General features: G+C 56.1%; 1 protein-coding gene across 50 annotated transcripts in view; it reads right to left on the bottom strand.

The window, feature by feature from the left end:
- CELF4 (CUGBP Elav-like family member 4) overlaps positions 1-16,841 on the bottom strand; it is a 297,460-nt gene that overhangs the window by 15,327 nt on the left and 265,292 nt on the right. For 5 of the 50 annotated variants that reach the window (XM_040478961.1, XM_040478964.1, XM_040478978.1 and 2 more), the window contains exons 4-11: positions 15,902-16,030; positions 15,378-15,457; positions 14,813-14,956; positions 13,533-13,680; positions 11,241-11,390; positions 7,429-7,494; positions 5,934-6,017; positions 887-970 (exon numbers count right to left, since the gene is read on the bottom strand). In XM_040478961.1, coding sequence (XP_040334895.1) covers positions 887-970; positions 5,934-6,017; positions 7,429-7,494; positions 11,241-11,390; positions 13,533-13,680; positions 14,813-14,956; positions 15,378-15,457; positions 15,902-16,030 — 885 coding nt within the window. Of the gene's footprint in view, positions 1-135; positions 281-826; positions 971-5,933; positions 6,018-7,428; positions 7,495-11,240; positions 11,391-13,532; positions 13,681-14,812; positions 14,957-15,377; positions 15,458-15,901; positions 16,031-16,841 lie in introns of all 50 variants that reach the window. The other 45 variants (XM_040478962.1, XM_040478979.1, XM_040478966.1 and 42 more) reach the window with 21 other exon arrangements.

The following is a 16,841-nucleotide window of genomic DNA, read 5'->3' as shown; positions in this document are numbered from 1 at the left end:
ACAGCTGGCCTCCCAGGATCCCTTCTCCCCAAGCCTCCTGCTGGCTCCCTCATTCACTGTCCTTAGGCTCCCACACCCACTTTGTTCTCCCTCTGCAGAGTTCCCTCCCCTTCCTCACTGTTTCCATCCACCTGCCTTTCTCTTTGCTCCATTACTTGGTGCCTTGCAGACTTCAGTGCTGCGGGGTAGGCATGATTTTCATCTAAGCTCAGACCTGAGGCTTCCTGAGGGCAGGACCAGTTTGTTCTTCCTGACTCCTCAGCAATGTGGCTCTGGTGGCCTGAGGGAGTGGTGGGGGAAGGAGGGTTCAGTGGGTGGCAGGAGGGGAGCAAAGAGCAGGGTAGACAGAGAAGGGCGGCAGGGGCAGGACAGAGAGGAGGCCGAGGGGCAGGCAGGATAGGGGCCTCAGCTGGGCAGACCCCCCCACCCCAAGGATCATGCGGGGCATCCACCAGGGCCTCTATGATTGCAAGACGGGGAGCTGCTGGGAGAATGGGCTCTGCTCGATGCCTCCACCACCCTGGCCCAAGGTGACTCCTTCCCCTTCTCAGTGGGTGGAAACTGGGCCTTGTGGCAGGCAGGGGGACCTGTCTCTTGGACTGTGATGGGGGGGGGGGGGCGGGGCGGGCAGGGAAAGCCAAGAAGCCAAAAGAACAGTAGCAGAGAGAAGAGGAGTGGGAGGTGGAGGCTGGGGGCTGGGCCATAGGGAGCACCTGGGGGTGGGGGCGATGTGAAGGAGCAGGTTAAAAGCAGTCGGACACCGGTAAATTGGTGCGAGCACCGCCCTGTCCTGGGTGAAGCTAGTTGGTTTGTTATCTTTACCCACCAAAGCATTTACTTTGGTTAGTCGCCCGATCCACAAACACTTTCGAGGAGATGACATTACCGAAAGGGAGGAACATCTGCATCAGCTCAGCGTCCCCAAACTCCTGGGGCAGATGGTAGATGAACAGGTTACAGCCCTCGGGCCCTGCGGTGGGGGGGGGGGGCAGGGGGGAGGGATGGCGGGGTGGGGGGAAGAGAGAGACAGAGGAGAGGTGAGCGAGTTAGGCAGCGGCAGCAGGGAGGGGGGCAAGGTTGGGAGGGGGGGTCTCATCCAAGATCCAAGGGCGGCCATGGAGGAGTGGGGACTGCTGAGCCCCAAGCCTGAGCTCTGGTCTCCGCCCTGCCCTTGGGCAAGTCACTGAACCTCTCTGTGCCTCAGTCACCTTTGCTGCAAAATGGATCTATAAGATGGTGCCTGGCAACTCGCTCCAGGGGCAGAGCTGACGAGTGAAGGGGGTAAATGTGCCAAGGCCTGGTCAGCCAGGGAGAGGAGGTGCTGAGAACAGGCAGGAGTAGAGAGAGCTGGGGAAAGCCAGGCGGCCACCCTCCGGCCCAGCGCCTGCTCTGGAATGGCCCTGGGCAGCCCAGCAGGCCCGTGGTGCCAGGTGAGAAGCTTCTTGTCACGTCCCACAGCCAGGCCCCAGCTGGTACCTCCCGGCTGGCTGCTGCTTGGCCCATCTTCCTCCAAAATCTGCAGCCACTGCTTCCCACCTGGTGCCCAACCTTCCCCTGCCCCAAACCTCTCACTCAGCCCCAGTCCCGAGTGCAGATATCAGGACTTCTCTAGCCTCCTCCGACAGGTTAGGTGCACAGGAGGGGTTTCACGGCACGGCTCCGTGATTAGCCGGGGTACCCGCAAGCCTTATTACACGGAGCTCCCCATTTCCTGACAGCGGTAACAACCTGCCACTTCTACAGCGTGAACTACATGTCAGGCTCTTCTAAGCGCTTTATATGTAGGTTAAGTCACTGAATCTTCTAGCAGCCCTCTGAGGCAAGTACTGTCATCACTCCCACTACAGATGAGCAAACGGAGGCCCAGAGAGGTTAAGTCACCTGCCAAAAATCACACGGCTGAGGTGAGAGAGCCAGGATATGGACCCAGGCCATCTGCCTCTGAACTCTGTGCTTTCCTCTCTCCCTATCATAAATCTCCGTGCCCAGAAATCCTGAACACTGTTGAAGCCTTTGGATTTCTAAAATTTCCAAACAGCTAAAGAGTTATGTTTTGTTTAAATAACCATAATTCTCAATTTTAACTTTGAAATGGAAATATTTCCAAGATGATTCATCTCTTTCTTGCCATTTTAAACAGAGTATGCTACGTGTTATTAACCTTTTAGAACGTGGTCATTCCAGTGGATGGTTTCCAACCTGTGGAGGCCATGCAAAGCTGCATTTGTTAGAGACATAGAAGAACCGAGGCTCTGACCAGAGACTGGTTGAGACTAAGCATGAGCTCAAAAGTGAAGGCAGTAAGGCATCTATGTGGGCTGTGTGTGGCTGCAAGGCCAGAACCACATCCTGCTTCTCTGGGACAGGTGAGGTTGCCAGGTAACCCAGTTCAGGAGCAAGTCTCTGGACCCTCACTCTCCTCCTTGTTCCTTCCAAAGACCCCTTTGACCACCAAAGCGACCCTCTGAGCGTCTGACCTCCTGGGTCCTTGGTCCCGATCCTGCATCATCGACCCTCAACCTCCCACCCTCAGCCTCTCCTTCCTGGACCACTGTCTCCCAGGAAAAGTGCCTGCTGACGGCGCATTCAGAACCCACGCAAGCATGCTCCCTCACCCATCTCCAGGGGTCCCTGCTGCTGAATCCCCCAAGCTTACCCCATCTCCAGCCATGCCATGTTCTCACTGGTTCATACTCTGAATGCGTCCCTTGATGGTCCCCAGCTAGATGTGAGTCCCCTCCGGGCAGAAATCAGCTTGAAGACCTAATCTAAGCCACAGCTCCTCCAGGACTCCCGCCCAGATTCTCCCCATACCTTCTCTCTTCCAGTGCTCCCTAAGTCTACAATCTGTGGTCTGAGGCTCTTTCTCCTTTCGCTCTGAGCCCTCCTGCCCCTCCCTCAGCACTGCCTTCCTTCTTCCTTCCATCCCATTCTTCAGGCTTCCCTCACTGTCCCACCCCATGTAGCCACCTGCCTTGAACCCGGGACCCTCACTTCAAGTTCAACAGGATGCTTTATGTGGATGTTATATCTATTCAACTTAAAGTCTCAAAGAGCCTTCAAGGTCAGAGCCCACAGGCTCATCCCATCAGTATGGTGTGTCATTGAACTTCACAGGAATGGCTCTCACAGCCCCAGCTTAGCCCCCTGTCCCTCACCCCTCCAGAGGGAGCACACACATTGTCTTCCATCCCCAAGCCCTTCCTGCATTTCCTCATCCGCAGATGGTACAGCATCCAGATGGCATCACCAGCAGGACTGTAAGATCAATCTGGTCCCACCCAGCCTTCTGAGAAATGGGGAAGCAGGGCTCCAGACATAGGAGGTGATTATTCTGGCCACACTGCAGCCCTGGGCAGAGCCAGGATTGGAGCAGCCCCGAGGGTAACCTCAACCCATCTGTGGAGCTGAGAGCCTCCAGGAATTCAGGCATCTGTTGGTTTTCAGGCTCGGCTCAAAGACAAGGTCCTGGAAGGAGGTCTCTCCCACAACCAGTGTGTACAAGTATGTCAGTGACATTCACGGGGGGTGGTAACCATGACAGAAAGGGCCAACCACTGTCATGGCTGGAGGAACACAGCCTTCTTTCTCACCTGTGCTTCATGTAACACTGTGGACATGACTCTGGTCTGGCTGCAGCCCACCCCATGCTGTCTCCCCACCTGGTCCCGTCCCCAAGCCCAGGCTCACCTCATACTTTGCAGCACCCACGCCTTTGTTCCTGTCCTCCCTGCCTTGAGTGTCTGTCTGTCCATATTTATGTGCTGAAGACCTCATCCTCCAAGGCCCCTGAAGCCTTCTCTGACAGCCCTGCTCCCAGCACCATGAGCTCACCCTTGTATGAAACCTGGTTCTGTACACATCTGGGTCCACGATTCACCCCTCCCCATGCCCTGCTCTCCTATGGTGGCTCGTCCTGTGCTCCCGTCAGGAAGAGTGTGGACAATAAAGGGAGACTCCGCATCTGAGAGATGGCTGGAGCAGAGACTGGCCTCACCAGGTCTGGTCTGGGGAGCTGGGCACAGGGGTAGGGAGCTGAAGCTGCTCAGAGATGGAAGGAAGGTATGAGAAGTGCAGAGTGAGATACATGGGGTGGTGCAGAGTGTAAGAGAGGACGAACAGGGAGTAGATGGAGGGTCTCAGTCTATTTAAGGCCAGGGTTAGGGGCTAACCTGTATATTGGTCAGAGAAGCACTGACCTGCAGGCGTGTGTGTGTGTGTGTGTGTGTGCGCGCGCGTGTGTGTGTGTGCGTGTGTGTGTGTGTGTGTGTGTGTGTGTGTTTGGCAGAGTTTAGAGACCCCTGAGCCCACAGGCCAGAGTGATGCAGGGCACTGACTGCGGGCTGAGGGTGTGTCAGCCTAAGGCCAGTGGGGTGATAGTGCCTGTGGGCACTGTGCTCTGGTCTGGGCTTGGACGGGCAAGACTGGGACTCTTGGACCCTGCCCTTCATGGCTCTGCTCTCACTGACATGGCACTGGAAGAGCTGGACTGAAGGGGAGGAGGGCAGGAGCAAAGCAGGCTCAAGGGCCACAGACCAATGAAGGGACCCTCTGGTGGAGGCAGGGCTGCTGGACCCCCCGCCCCCACTTCACCACCAGCGGGCCCAGATGCCACTCCGGACAGAGCTAGAGCAGGCCGTGTTTGCAGGCTGTGGGCAGGGGCCCCACCGCACACTCCTCTGGGTTCCTGTAGCTTGGCCTTCCTGGCCGTGGAGAGGTGATGACACAGATCTCAGCAGCTTCCCAGTGTGTGTCAACTGGGGTGGTGGGCATCATGTACAACTTTGGAGGGATGACGGTTTGGTGAAGGAAAGGCTGTGTGCACAGCGAGAAATCCATAGGAAATTTCTGGACTTCTGAGTCAGACGTGAGCTTTGAGTTTCATGCTTCTCTAGCAACTAATCCTCACTGTTCTCATTTTATAGGTAAGGACATCAAGGGAAAGGGGAAGAAGGTGGCCATAAGCTGGGAGTCAGATCCAGATGGATTTGCTTAGAAGTCCAGGTTCTCAGCCATCTGGGGCATGTTTGGGGCCCGTCCGACCAATGCGTTAGGACTAGCAGACCCCGGGGTCCTTTCCAGGGCTAACCCACATCTCCTGGCTCTGGGGACCTATGCTGCAGGGACTATGAGCTGCTTATCTGGAGACCATCAGAATCCTCTGGCCAAATGGGCTCCTGGGACAGATACAGTGGCCTCACTGGTGGGTAACCCTTTTCATGGGCTGGGGAAGGCAAGACCTTGTTCATATCCCTCCCCCCCCCCCCCACTGGGCTCTCTGTGAGCATGCCCATAGAATCCTGAGGGTGGGCTTATTTATCCAGCTCCCTGTGGGTCTCTAGTCTCTGGAACAGGAAGACACTGAGGGTCTTTATCAGATCCCAGCCTCCCAAACCCCACTGGCCTTGCCTGCCCTGTGCACACCAGGGCCTCTGGATGTGACTTTCCAGGCACCTCTCCTTCCACTAGGCTGCACAGAGGCACTCCCACTCCCGCACCTGCCTGTGGAGTCTCACCCTGGGAGCTCCAGCTGGGAGCACCCAGAGGATACAAGTTCTCCTGTCCGTGATGAACAGGTCTCCCTACTCCGGCCCCGAGGTGAGAATTCCTACTTCTCCCCTTCCTCTCCACTGGCCAAATCCTGCCCATCAGGGGATGGGGGATTCTTGGACCCCCACCTCTTCCAGGGATCCACCTTCCTGCCCTCTTGCCACTTGGGTTTCCAGAGCTGCCCTTGAGAAGCCCACCTCCATGTTTGGATTGGAAAATGCACCATGTCACGATCAGGCTGTCTTCCCTCACCCTCCTCAACACCACACACAAACATGGTCACCTTTCAAACGAAACACCCCAGCCGAAGGCCCAGGTGAGCAGCCCCTTTGGGGACAGAAGGGGGTGGGGAGGGGCCTAGGAGCCCCAGCTCAAAAACTCACCTTCTCTCTGTTGCTGGGGGATCATTGGAGGTGGCTGAGGAAAGGCCTGGCTTATCTGACCATAGGCAGCAGGGTAGGCGGCTGCTGGAGGGCCAAAGAGAAGAGGCGAGAGGAGAGACAGCAACAGTGACATGGAGAGAGACAGAGTGAGAGGCAGGAAGAAAGAGAGAAACTTCAGTGTTGAGCAGTAAAAGCAGACCAGCCAAAAGGGGCGTTTTAGCTTAGCCACTTAAGATAAAGCCAGTTCAGCAGTGTGTGTGTGTGTGTGTGTGTGTGTGTGTGCACGCGTGCATGCAGTTGGGGGCAGGCAAACTTATTCTGAAAAAAATGGAGCACCCGCATTTGTGGATAATCCACAATAACGGACCATCAAAAACATTGGAGTGCCCGCACAAGATCACCCACACCACCAGGAATCCCCATTCCTTGAGCCAGGGCTGACTCTGGCACCTGTACCCTCCTCCCACTCAGATGGCACCTGTGTGGGAGGTGGGGTGCCACCCTACGTATGAGCTTGGCCTCTGGGATCCTGCCAGGGGGTGGTTCTCAGGGGCAAAGGACTCAGTTGGCCAAACTTGGTACTTTCTGGGTTCAATTGGAAAGGGTCAGAGGTGGAACAGGAATGGCCAGTCCCTGTCCCCAGCCTGGCCTGCCTCCAAAGGTACAGGATCTGAGGTCAGAGTTCAAGGGTCCCAGCAGGTGAGAGAGCTTCCCCTGACCTCCAGATGTGAGAGGCCAGCTTCACCAGAGTCCCCATATTGCCCTAAGGAGAGATATCGCTGGCTCTTTCTGACCTGGCCAGACAGCAGGAGACTGGCTGGGCAGAGATGATTATGGTGTGTGTGTGTGTGTGTGTGTGTGTGTCTGTGTGTGTGTGTGTGTGTGTGTGTGTGTGAAAGACAGACAGAGGATAATGACTGATAACTTGCCTTGGGCTTCCTACAGTGGCTGATCACCTCCCCACTCAGTGACCTAAGGCCATCTGCTGGCCCCAAGGCTATCTCTTCTCACTTCTTTTTTTCTACCTCTGGCTGCCTATGTCCCCTCGCTGGAGCCCCATTCCTGCTGCCTGGATGTGGATGGGGGAAGGAGCAGAACTGCTTCTCTTCCAGGGTCGCTCCTTCCCTCAAACCCAGGCATCTACATTTGCCAGACCAGTGACTGTGAATTCTGGCCTCTCCCCCAGCACAAACCAGCCCTGGAAGCACCAAGGTTGGGAGGAAAGTCCGGCCTCAGAGCCGAGTATCTGCGCAGAGCTTCAGCCTGGCTCACCTACTCGTGTGAAGTTCTGACCACCCACCGCTGCAAAGGGTACCGGCCATCAGAAGTAAACTCTGCCTGAATGCTGGGGGCTCGTAGAAGGGGAGCGGGTCCTCTCCCAGGATACCCTTCCCGCCCCTCCCACTCCTCCCCCTCCCCTCCCCAGCTCCGGGCCCAGGCCTGGGGAGGAAAGGGGGCATTGGTGCCCCAGGTGTGGGGACGTGAGGATACTAACGACCTGCATACTGCTGCACTCCAGCGTAGGCCTGCTGCAGGGGGTCCGCGGCGGTGGGGCTCTGTGCTGCAGGGGAGCCAAGGGAGCAGAAGTCAGCGATGCCCACCCAGACCAGCCTCTCCCCCGCCGTGCCCGGGGAGATGATGCCTCGGCGGCACTGCCCTTCCCAGCCACTGTGGCGTCTGCCCCCACCCTGCCTGGGGGCTGGGGGACTCAGGCTGCAGCCGGCTTGGGGAGGGGTGGGGTGGGGTGGGATGGGTCGCTCATGAAGAAGGCTGTGAAGGGACGGGAAGGAGATGCCAGAGGAGGGCTCCACCATGAGGGGCTTGGTGGGAAGATACCTGAGCGACCTGGTCCTGGATGAGGGCTGTGGGAAAACGGGTGAGGAGGCTAGAGGTTACCAAGAGGGTGGTCTCCTCCTCACTTATCCCCAACACAAGTCAGGGGCAGATCCCAGCTGGGTGAAATGAAGGGCATGGGAGGCTTCATCCTGCCACACTGTCCTCCTGGGCCACCCGTGCTGCTCAAACACAGGGACCTCTCCTTTATCCTTAGGGAGTTTGCACAAGGCAAGGAGGCCTTGCACTCTGAGGTCACGCCCGAGACACATTCAGCAGGAACTGGCCACACAAATGAGGTCTGCCCCATGTGGCCCCAAAAACTGAAGAACCACAAGACCAAGGACCTTCCTCCCACCTGATCTCGTGAGTCTGGGCTGTCTACTGCCCAGTGTAAGGAGAGGAGCCTTAGGCTGATACTCTGGCAAGCAACCTGGGGAAGCTGGACTGGGGCAAAGGCTTGGCCCATTTCTGTTGCCTCTGTTGTGTCTACAGGTGCTGCGGGTAAAAGCCCGGCGAATGTGAGCACTGCCTCTGGTGACCAAGGCCACCCACTGATGACTGACGTGGTAGGGGGCTGGCCCTGGAGGCCCAGGTTGGTGAGTGGGGACCCAGACAGATCCAGCCTCAATATGTCCAAGGCAGAGTGGATAACGCAGCAAGGCAGGGAGACAATTATCTGGGCTTATATCTGCCTGGCAACCCAGGCCAGCCAGCTGGCTGGTAGTGCTAGGCTTTGGGGCCTGCAAACCAGGAAGAATTCCCAAACTTCCTTTCTGAGCTCTTGTCCCTAAACCTCTCGGTAACCTTCCACTAGAACAACAGCACCTGAGCTGCAGGGGAGCCCAGGGAAAATCCAAGGGGCAGTGGTCCTGGGAGACAGCGTAGATGGCTGCAGGAGAGCTGGGCCCAGGAGGGCACTGCTCAGAGTGGGGAGCTGAAGACAGGTCAGGATGCAGGCCCCTTCCAGCCTGGGGTTGTCCCAGGACAAAACCCTATCCGTCTATTTCCCTCGAGTTGGAGACTGGAGCCAGGAGCTCCTGGTGGGGAGGTGGTAATGGTGATGATGCTTGTCGGGCTGGTCTTCTCTACCCTTCTGCACCCTCTGCCTGACTCCTCTACCAGCCCCAGCTCTCTGGAGAGCCATGTCTAGCTTTGCCCTCTCAGTCTTCCCAGCTGCTCAAACACAAAGTGCCTTTATGCAAATTAGAAAAAGGTGTCTCTTCCTCTGGCCAGTTGGATGGCCTATGCAAAATATCACCTGCACAACTTACATGGCAGCTCGCCCAGCACAGGACCAGAATCATAGCAAGTGCTGAGCACACTCTGTGACGTAAGGAGCGAACGGTCCTTAGCAGTTGTGAGAGCCACCCCTTCGGGGGTGTTATGTGGCAATAAAAGCCACACTGAGTGCTTCCAACATGATTTTGTTGAGTGAGAGGGGAGGACAGAGAAGCTACCCGGGGCTAGGAAGTGGAGAAAAACATTTCTGAGACCCTTCTCTACTTCTCTGCTTAATGACCTCATTAGTAACTGCCAAAGAGTGAACACTTTGAAGGATCTCGCTCATTATAGCAGCTCCAAACTCTGCATTTAAAGATGGTAAATTAATTTTTTTAATGTACTACTTTTCTCCTTTCCTTCCCTCATCCCTCCCCCCTGCTCTGGCAGGGAATTGTTTATGGGATGTGGCAGATTGTTACAAATGGGGGAGAGGAACATTTCCAAATTCCATGAGGGAAACAGCTCACAGATGCTGGTGGGGGTGGGGAAGAAACAGGTTTGTCAAAATCCAGAGATCCAGATGGGCTTGCGGGCAGGGAGGAGGGGGGAAATGAAACCACCCAGATGTGCTGGGGACTGTATCTCCCAGCCCATGAGCCAGAGTGGGGAGGAGCCCAAGAACCTGAGCTTGGTGGGGTCTCTCCCACCTCTGGCTTGCCGAGCCTCTCCCTGCCTCCCTTGCCAGCCTGGAGTCTTCATCCTTCAACAACAGTCCAGATCCTCTGGCCCTGCCCCTTTACTCTGGGATTCTCTGGCTTCTCTTAGCAGGGAGGGGAGAAGTGTGGAGCAACGTGGTAGGGGGCCGGCCCTGGCGGCCCAGGGAGGTGAGTGGGGATCCAGACGGATCCCAGCCACTGGGATCAGATCAGAGACAATTCCAAGGTCAAAGTCAGGAAAGTCTCTATTTCTTGCTAGCACAGTGACCTTGCACTCTGCTGCTGGTGGAACTCTCACATTCTATGGATGTCTGGGCCTCACTCCAGACACTGAAATCAAAATCTCTGGGCTTCTGTGATTTCACAAAGACACACAAATGATTCTGGTGAGCAGAGTAGAGGGCATACTTTGCCCCTTAGCTGACCTCCTCTGTCCTAGTTGGGCCAAACTCCTTACCACCCCTTGTCCTTGCCAGGAAGGGGCCCCTGACTCTGGGCCTCCAGGACAGCCTCCTCTACAGGACTATGTTCCTCATTCGCCCTCACCTCTCTAATTCCTATCCATCTGTTAAAGTTGATCTGGGCCTCCTCCTCAGGAAGCTCCTGATGATGCTCTGTTCTGCCTTACTGTCTCATTATGCTGTCAATGTATATTGTGTTCCTGACTGGCTTTGACCTCCCAGGGGATAGGCCCATGTCCTGTTCTCCTTCTGGAGCCCCCCCCGCCCCCCCCCCGCTTTCATCTGCCACAGACCGGGCACTTACTAGTACTTACAGGGACTCTGTGCTGTAACCATCTGGCCTCCAGGAAGGAGGACAGCCCTCTTCACATCTCTATTACATTGCCCCTTGCCAGTCTACCTTAGGGCTTTAGGCCCAGCTTCCCTACTCTAATGTCAGTCCATCCTCAAGGCCAGAGAGAGGAGCTGCTGCAAGCAGCTGGGTACTCTCACCACAAGAGACATGCTAAGTTTGAGAGGAACAAAGTGCATCAGGAACAGGCCTCCTGGGTCTTGTAGGCCAGCATTTATGCAAGAAGCACTGGGGTGCTATCCATGGTTCTGACACACTTGTCCGAAGTGCCAACCACAGTTTTGTACAGATCCAGGGACCAAACTAGTATGTACTAGTCAAAATGTCAAATCTATATGCCTCTGCCTCGTCCATACAAGAGATTTTTTTCCTACTTAACACTAAGTATGACTATTCTTTTAGTGTCTCTCTCCACTCATTTCCTATGGGCCAAATTCACTCTCAATTAACTTGCAGTTACTAGCCTCTCTATGTCAGTGTACAACCATATCTGTTCTCTTCTCTTTCCTGACGGAGCTCCAGGAATGGGCTGGTCTCTTCTCTCCAACCAGGGGCTCCCTGAAGGAGGGCAGGAGGCTGGCTCTCTCTGATCACATTTGGGGTTCTACCAAGGAACAGGCAGAGGGTAGGAGCCATATGTTCCCTGTTACAAGCAAGGGCAGGGACAGAATGGATGAGGAATGTGCTGCATGGGGAAGGAAGGGCTGCCAGATGTGCTTACCTGGGTAGGGGTGGATGCCATTAGCAAACACAGCTTCCGCGGCAGGTTGCCCATTGGCCTGTGGGGGGAGGCCGGTGAAGCCGTTCACCCCAATGGGGGATGGGATGCTAGGCACAGCTGGTGCAGTGATGCCCGGAGGGGTGCTGCCACCTGGTTCCAGAAGTGCAGAGGGGTGGAAGAGGAGGGGAGGCAAGCAGAACCAAGGTGAGGAAGGCTGACCCATGGAGCTCTATCCCTTGGCTCCAAGGGCCTGGGAAAAGACCTCCCAAGTCAGTCCTATCTGTGAATCATGCCTGGGGTTATCTCCCTTCATGGTGACACCACTCATCCCAACTGTATCCATCCTTCAAGGCAGAGTCCAACTCTGGCCCACCCCAAGCAGGCTTCCCTGACCAGTGACTGCAGCATGGCCTTGGACCTGCAGCACATAAACTATTCTCAGTGTCCTTGACTTTGACTACACTTAATCTTCCTTTCATCTTTTTTAGTGGATGTTGCTCACCCCAGCTAAGTCAGGATGGGATGGTCCTTGTTTAGCCACCACAGGGCTACTAAGTTGCTGGCTCTGCTCTCTTGTCTGCATCACTGAGGGGCTGATCTGGCTCCCCATGAAGGAGTTTTGCTACTCAGGTGGGAGGAGGTCTTAATTCTGATGTTCCCTTGCACATAAGGAGAGAGCCCTTTGCAGAGTCCAGATTCAGCCCTATTCATACACCAAATAGACACTGAGGCCTCCTCCAGTGGAGGCAATGGTGATGCCCATTGTGACAAGGATAAAGTCAGGGTCAGATGACAATACCCTGTGCCTTCTCTATGCCAGGTGGGTGGAGCCCAAGGTGTGGATGGCATACTGATGATTATACTGGAAAGGGCCTTCCTCTTCCTATAGGAATCAGGGAATCTCTACAGCTCCTGGATGTCAGGAAGGCTGCCAGTATGGTGCAGGGAGCTGAGGAAGCTGGATGAATGAGAACCTGGGGTGTTGCGCCAGGCCTTGGGACTAGACAAGGGTTTCTTAATTTTGTCACTACTGACATTTGAGGACAGACATTTCCTTATTGTGAGGGGCTCTCCTGGGCATCATAGGATGTTTAGCAACAACCCTGGCCTCTACCTACTAGACTACAGTAGCACTCCCCCTACCAGTTGTGACAACCAAAAATGTCTCAGGACATTGCCAGATGTCCTGGGTGGGTGGGAGGACAAAACTGGCCCAGGTTGAGAATCACTTAACTGAACAATAGCCAAGATCTAATTAAGAACATCCTGGGGAGCTTGGGTGGCTCAGTCAGTTAAGCATCCAACTTCCACTCAGGTCATGATCTCACAGCTCATGAGTTCGATCCTCACGTTGGGCTCTGTCCTGACAGCTCAGAGCTTAGAGCCCGCTTCAGATTCTGTCTCTATTTCTCTCCACCCCTCTCCTCCTTGTGTGCACTCTCTCTCTCTCTCTCAAATATAAATATTAAAAAAAAAAAAGAACATGCTTTATGAATGGGGTTATTTCCAAACCCGCTGTCCTTTAATAATTCTTGAGGTTCTCTCTTGCTTATCTCTCTTGCTTATCTCTCTTGCACTTGTCTTGGGAAAAGCCAATGAATCTAAGTTGGATTAAAGAAAAGTGAAAAAACTGGGGCTCCTTCCCTGGTTAGGCCAGGAACCTAATAAGGCCACAGAATGGGCAAGATTTTTTTTCCCCTCAGACCTCAAAGTGGGGAGGTGTTTTCATGTGAATTTCTTTCTAGAGATCTAGAAAAGAGATCAAGATGAATTGCTTCCTGATATGGCTCAATAACTTGAGTGAAACTTTCACCACCCTGAAATCATATCATTGACTGCATGGGGCCCACATCCCATCTTCCCTTAGGTCTCCAGGGATTCGAATATTTAAAACAATTTTTTTTAATGTTTTTATTTATTTTTGAGAGAGAGAGAGAGAGAGAGAGAGAGAGAGAGAATGTGAATGGGGGAGGGGCAGAGAAAGAGGGCGACAGAATCTGAAGCAGGCTCAAGGCTCTGAGCTGACAGCACAGAGCCCGACGTGGGGCTCAAATTCGTGAACCTTGAGATCATGAGCCGAGATGAAGTCAGACGCTTAACCTACTGACCCACCCAGGCGCTCCGGGATTAGAACACTTACAAACTTCCAGAGGATGAAGCCTGCTTGGGTCCATATACATCATGTGCTCTGGCCATGGGAAGGTCCACCAGTAGATGAAATTGGCCAAATAATAGGTCCCACCTGCTGCTTTCCTGCCACACCAGGTCCAGTGTTGGTACCTGGCCACTCACCTGAGGTTGGGGTCATGGGTGCGGCCGCCAGGCCATTCATGTTGAGGGCCGCCATCTGCTGCATCTGGGCGGCGGCGAAGGCAGCCATGGGGTTCAGGTAGCCGCCCTGTGCGACTGACGCCATTAGTGCCGCTTGCTGCTGCATCAGCTGGGGCAGAGGAAGTGGAAAAAATATCATGCGCTTCCAGGGGGGCAGCCCTCCCCACCAGGGAGCTCAGCTCCTGGAGACCAGCCTCCCAGGCCCTGAAACCCAGGGAGTTCAGATATATCCCCCCACCCCCACCCTCTGAGAGAACTGTATTCATAAGTAATGATAGGGTCTTAGGGACTCTAAAGTTGTAGAGGGGGAGGAGGAGGGGACTGGCTCCATGGGTGCTGGTCAGCCCTAAGAAAGGTCTGTCATCCATGGAGATGTGACAGCCAGAGCTCCAGAGACATGTTAGGTGAGCCTCTGTAGAGTTAACTTGGCATGGATTTGTTTAAGGTGGTCCTAACTTGGAGTCTGTTGGGTAGAAGCAACAGGAGAATCATGAATAGAACTCCGGGCACCCCCAGTGTCCTCACAAAGGTGAGCGGGGACTGGGTAGGTTGCTGACACGGCCAAGTTTGGACACTGCTGAAGAAGTGAAGTGAGCTTATATCTTTAGAACCGGAACGCCGGCCGACCTCAGGGCCACCCCTGTGGGGGCTGTGGTTACAAGTCTGGGGTCAGCTCCCGGGAGACGGGGACAGAGCTGGCTCCAGTGTGGAGGGAAGAAGTGGATGGCCAGCAGCATCTGGCAGGGTCTGAAGGGACTGCAGGGCAAGTGTGGATGCAGAGGGCCTTGGGGCACCTCAAAGGAGCCCTGCCGGGAATGACCGCCTCCCATGAGTGAGGGCAGAGGTAGAGTGGTGACAACCAAGCACGGGCACCTCTCTCACCACTTCCAGGTGGTGCTTCCTAGACTCTGACTAGTGGAAGAGCGCTGAGAGCACCCCACCTTGCTGCCCAGCCTAGAGGCCTCTCCAGCTCCTTCTCTATAGAACCAGAATAGCCGCCCACCTCCGCCTGGAAGCCACCCTGCACTGGCCTAGACTTCTCTTAGCCCCCTCTGGTCTCTACTCCCTGGGTTCACCCCTCATCACTCCTCATGCTCCAGGACAGCAGGATATCCTGGGCCAGGAGCAGGGCTCCCCTCAGCACACTTAGGCGTCCTTGCTCTCCCAGGCTCTGAGCAAAGTGAGCTAGAGAACAGCTGCGCGCACGGCCCCGCCCCTCACTCGGCTGCGCCCCCACTTACTGCCTGTGCGTAAGCGCCGTAGGCCCCAAACGGGATGGCCATGGGGTTGAACATGCCCATCTGGCCGGCCATCTGCTGCATTCGCCGCATCGTGCGCTCCTTGTCGGTGTCGGCAAACTTGACCACCAGACTGGATGAGGCTCCCTGCAGCCAGGACTGCGCGTGAGGCCCACTTGCCCCAGCTGCCTCCTCTCCCAGCTGTCCTTGCCCTGGCGGGACCCACCCGATCCTCTGGGGGAGGGCCCTGGCGGGGGGGGGGGGGGGGGGGGGCGCCCCCCCCGGCACGTTCCAGCGCCTGCACTCGCCCAGCTGTCTGGGATCTTAACCTCACGGCAGGCGTTTTTTAATCTAGAGGCAGTCCAGTTCCTTACGTCTCTGGGCCTCAGTGTCCTTGTCTGAGAAATGGGGATAACGATAACGCCTTCCTGCCTCTTGAGGAGGCTGTGAGCGCCCCACATTTGGCAAAGTGTGCACGGAGCTCAAGGGCAGGCGGGGCCCTGCGGAGCTCTCGGTCCCTCTGGGGCCACCGCGGGGTCCTCACTTCATCCGGGAGCGCCCCACTCACCGGCATAGTCTGGCTGCCGTGCAGAGCGTTGATTGCGGCTTGTGCCTCGGCATGGGAGGAGTACTTCACAAAGGCGCACCCTGGGGGGACGGGAGAGGCTGAGCCAAGGCGTGAGGGCCGGGCCGGAGGAAGGCCTTAGAAGCGCGAGGGCTGAGAGGTGAGTCACCCGAGGGGCCGAGGGGAGAGGGCGCATCCCGGATGAAAGCAGAATGGGTGAGACACAGAGACTGAGAGAGAAAGAGAGACACGGAGAAACACAAAGACAGAACCACACAGAGACAGAGAAAGACCTGGACGGGGACGGAGACTTAAAAGCATCCTTAAGTCTCCCTGCCCCTCTCTGGACTTGGATGGCGGCCTTCCCTTATCCTCAGGCCGGACCGCCTTGCCCCTTCCAAGCATCCTTCCCCGGCTCGCAGGTCGCAGGTCGGGGCCAGCTGGAGGCCCAGGACTGGCCAGGGTGGGGGGGCTGCTGTGGGGCCCAAGGCCTCGCCCGCCCGCTCCCCCGCCCCGCCCCCACGCACCCTTGCTGTTGCCATCCGGCCCGCGCAGGATGGTACACTCCTCGATGTTCCCGAAGGCTTCGAAGAGGCGGCGCACGTCGTCCTCGGACTGCTGCTTGTTGAGCATGCCCACGAAGAGTTTTCTATCTTCTGGAACAAAATTAGGAGATGCTTACCTGGGCCAGAGGAGCCGGGCTGCACGCGGGCGGGCCCGGGCGGCGGGAGGGGGGGTGGGGGGGTGGAGGTGGGGGGGTGGTGGTAAGAGGGTACAACCGGAGGGTAAGAGGAGGAGGGGGAGGAGCTGGGCAGGCAAGAGGGCTCTTAGCTGGAGGGGGAGGGCTTGGACGCAGCTAGAGCAGGAGGGCCACAGGGTGAGGGGGTTGGGAGAGAGGGAGAGCATAGCCAGAGGTGGAGGTGAGGGAGGAAGGGTTGGGTCAAGGGGGCTGGATTGCAGCGACTGTGCCCCCTCCCGCCCAGAGGGCACGCAGCACACAGAGGGAGTGAGGCCATTGGTCTGGCTGCCCACCTATATGGCACACGGATGGCACAGAGGTGGCACAAGGGGCATCTGGGCAACCCTGCATTCCCTTTCTCCTTCCTCTTAGCTACATACTATCTTCTTCAGCCACTTTCACCCCCAGATGCCAAAATTAACTCACAACAGGCAAGTCCACCACAGGGCTTTTGCATCTGTCCTTCCCTCTGTCTGAAGTGCCTCCCGATCACAAGGCTGAATTCTTCTCACCTTCTAGGTCTCAGTTTAAATAGTGCTTCTTCATCAAGACCCCTCCTTCCTGCTCTCCTTTATACTCTGTCTCAGATTCTGTCTCTCAAGGCCCAGATTCCAAAGGACCATTGTTTACTGCTTTGCTTTGGTTTCTGTCCAGCTCCCTGCCCCCACCCCATGGATGCTCCCTGGGGGAAGAGAGCAGGCCTTGCCTGGAGTGCCAGTTAGTCAGCC

Source organism: Herpailurus yagouaroundi, unplaced genomic scaffold (genome assembly GCF_014898765.1).
Source record: "Herpailurus yagouaroundi ecotype Mexico unplaced genomic scaffold, PumYag 142, whole genome shotgun sequence".
Classification (NCBI taxonomy): Eukaryota; Metazoa; Chordata; class Mammalia; order Carnivora; family Felidae; genus Herpailurus; species Herpailurus yagouaroundi.
The sequence above is the reverse complement of the archived record's forward strand: the minus strand, read 5'-3'. Positions and strand labels throughout refer to the sequence as shown.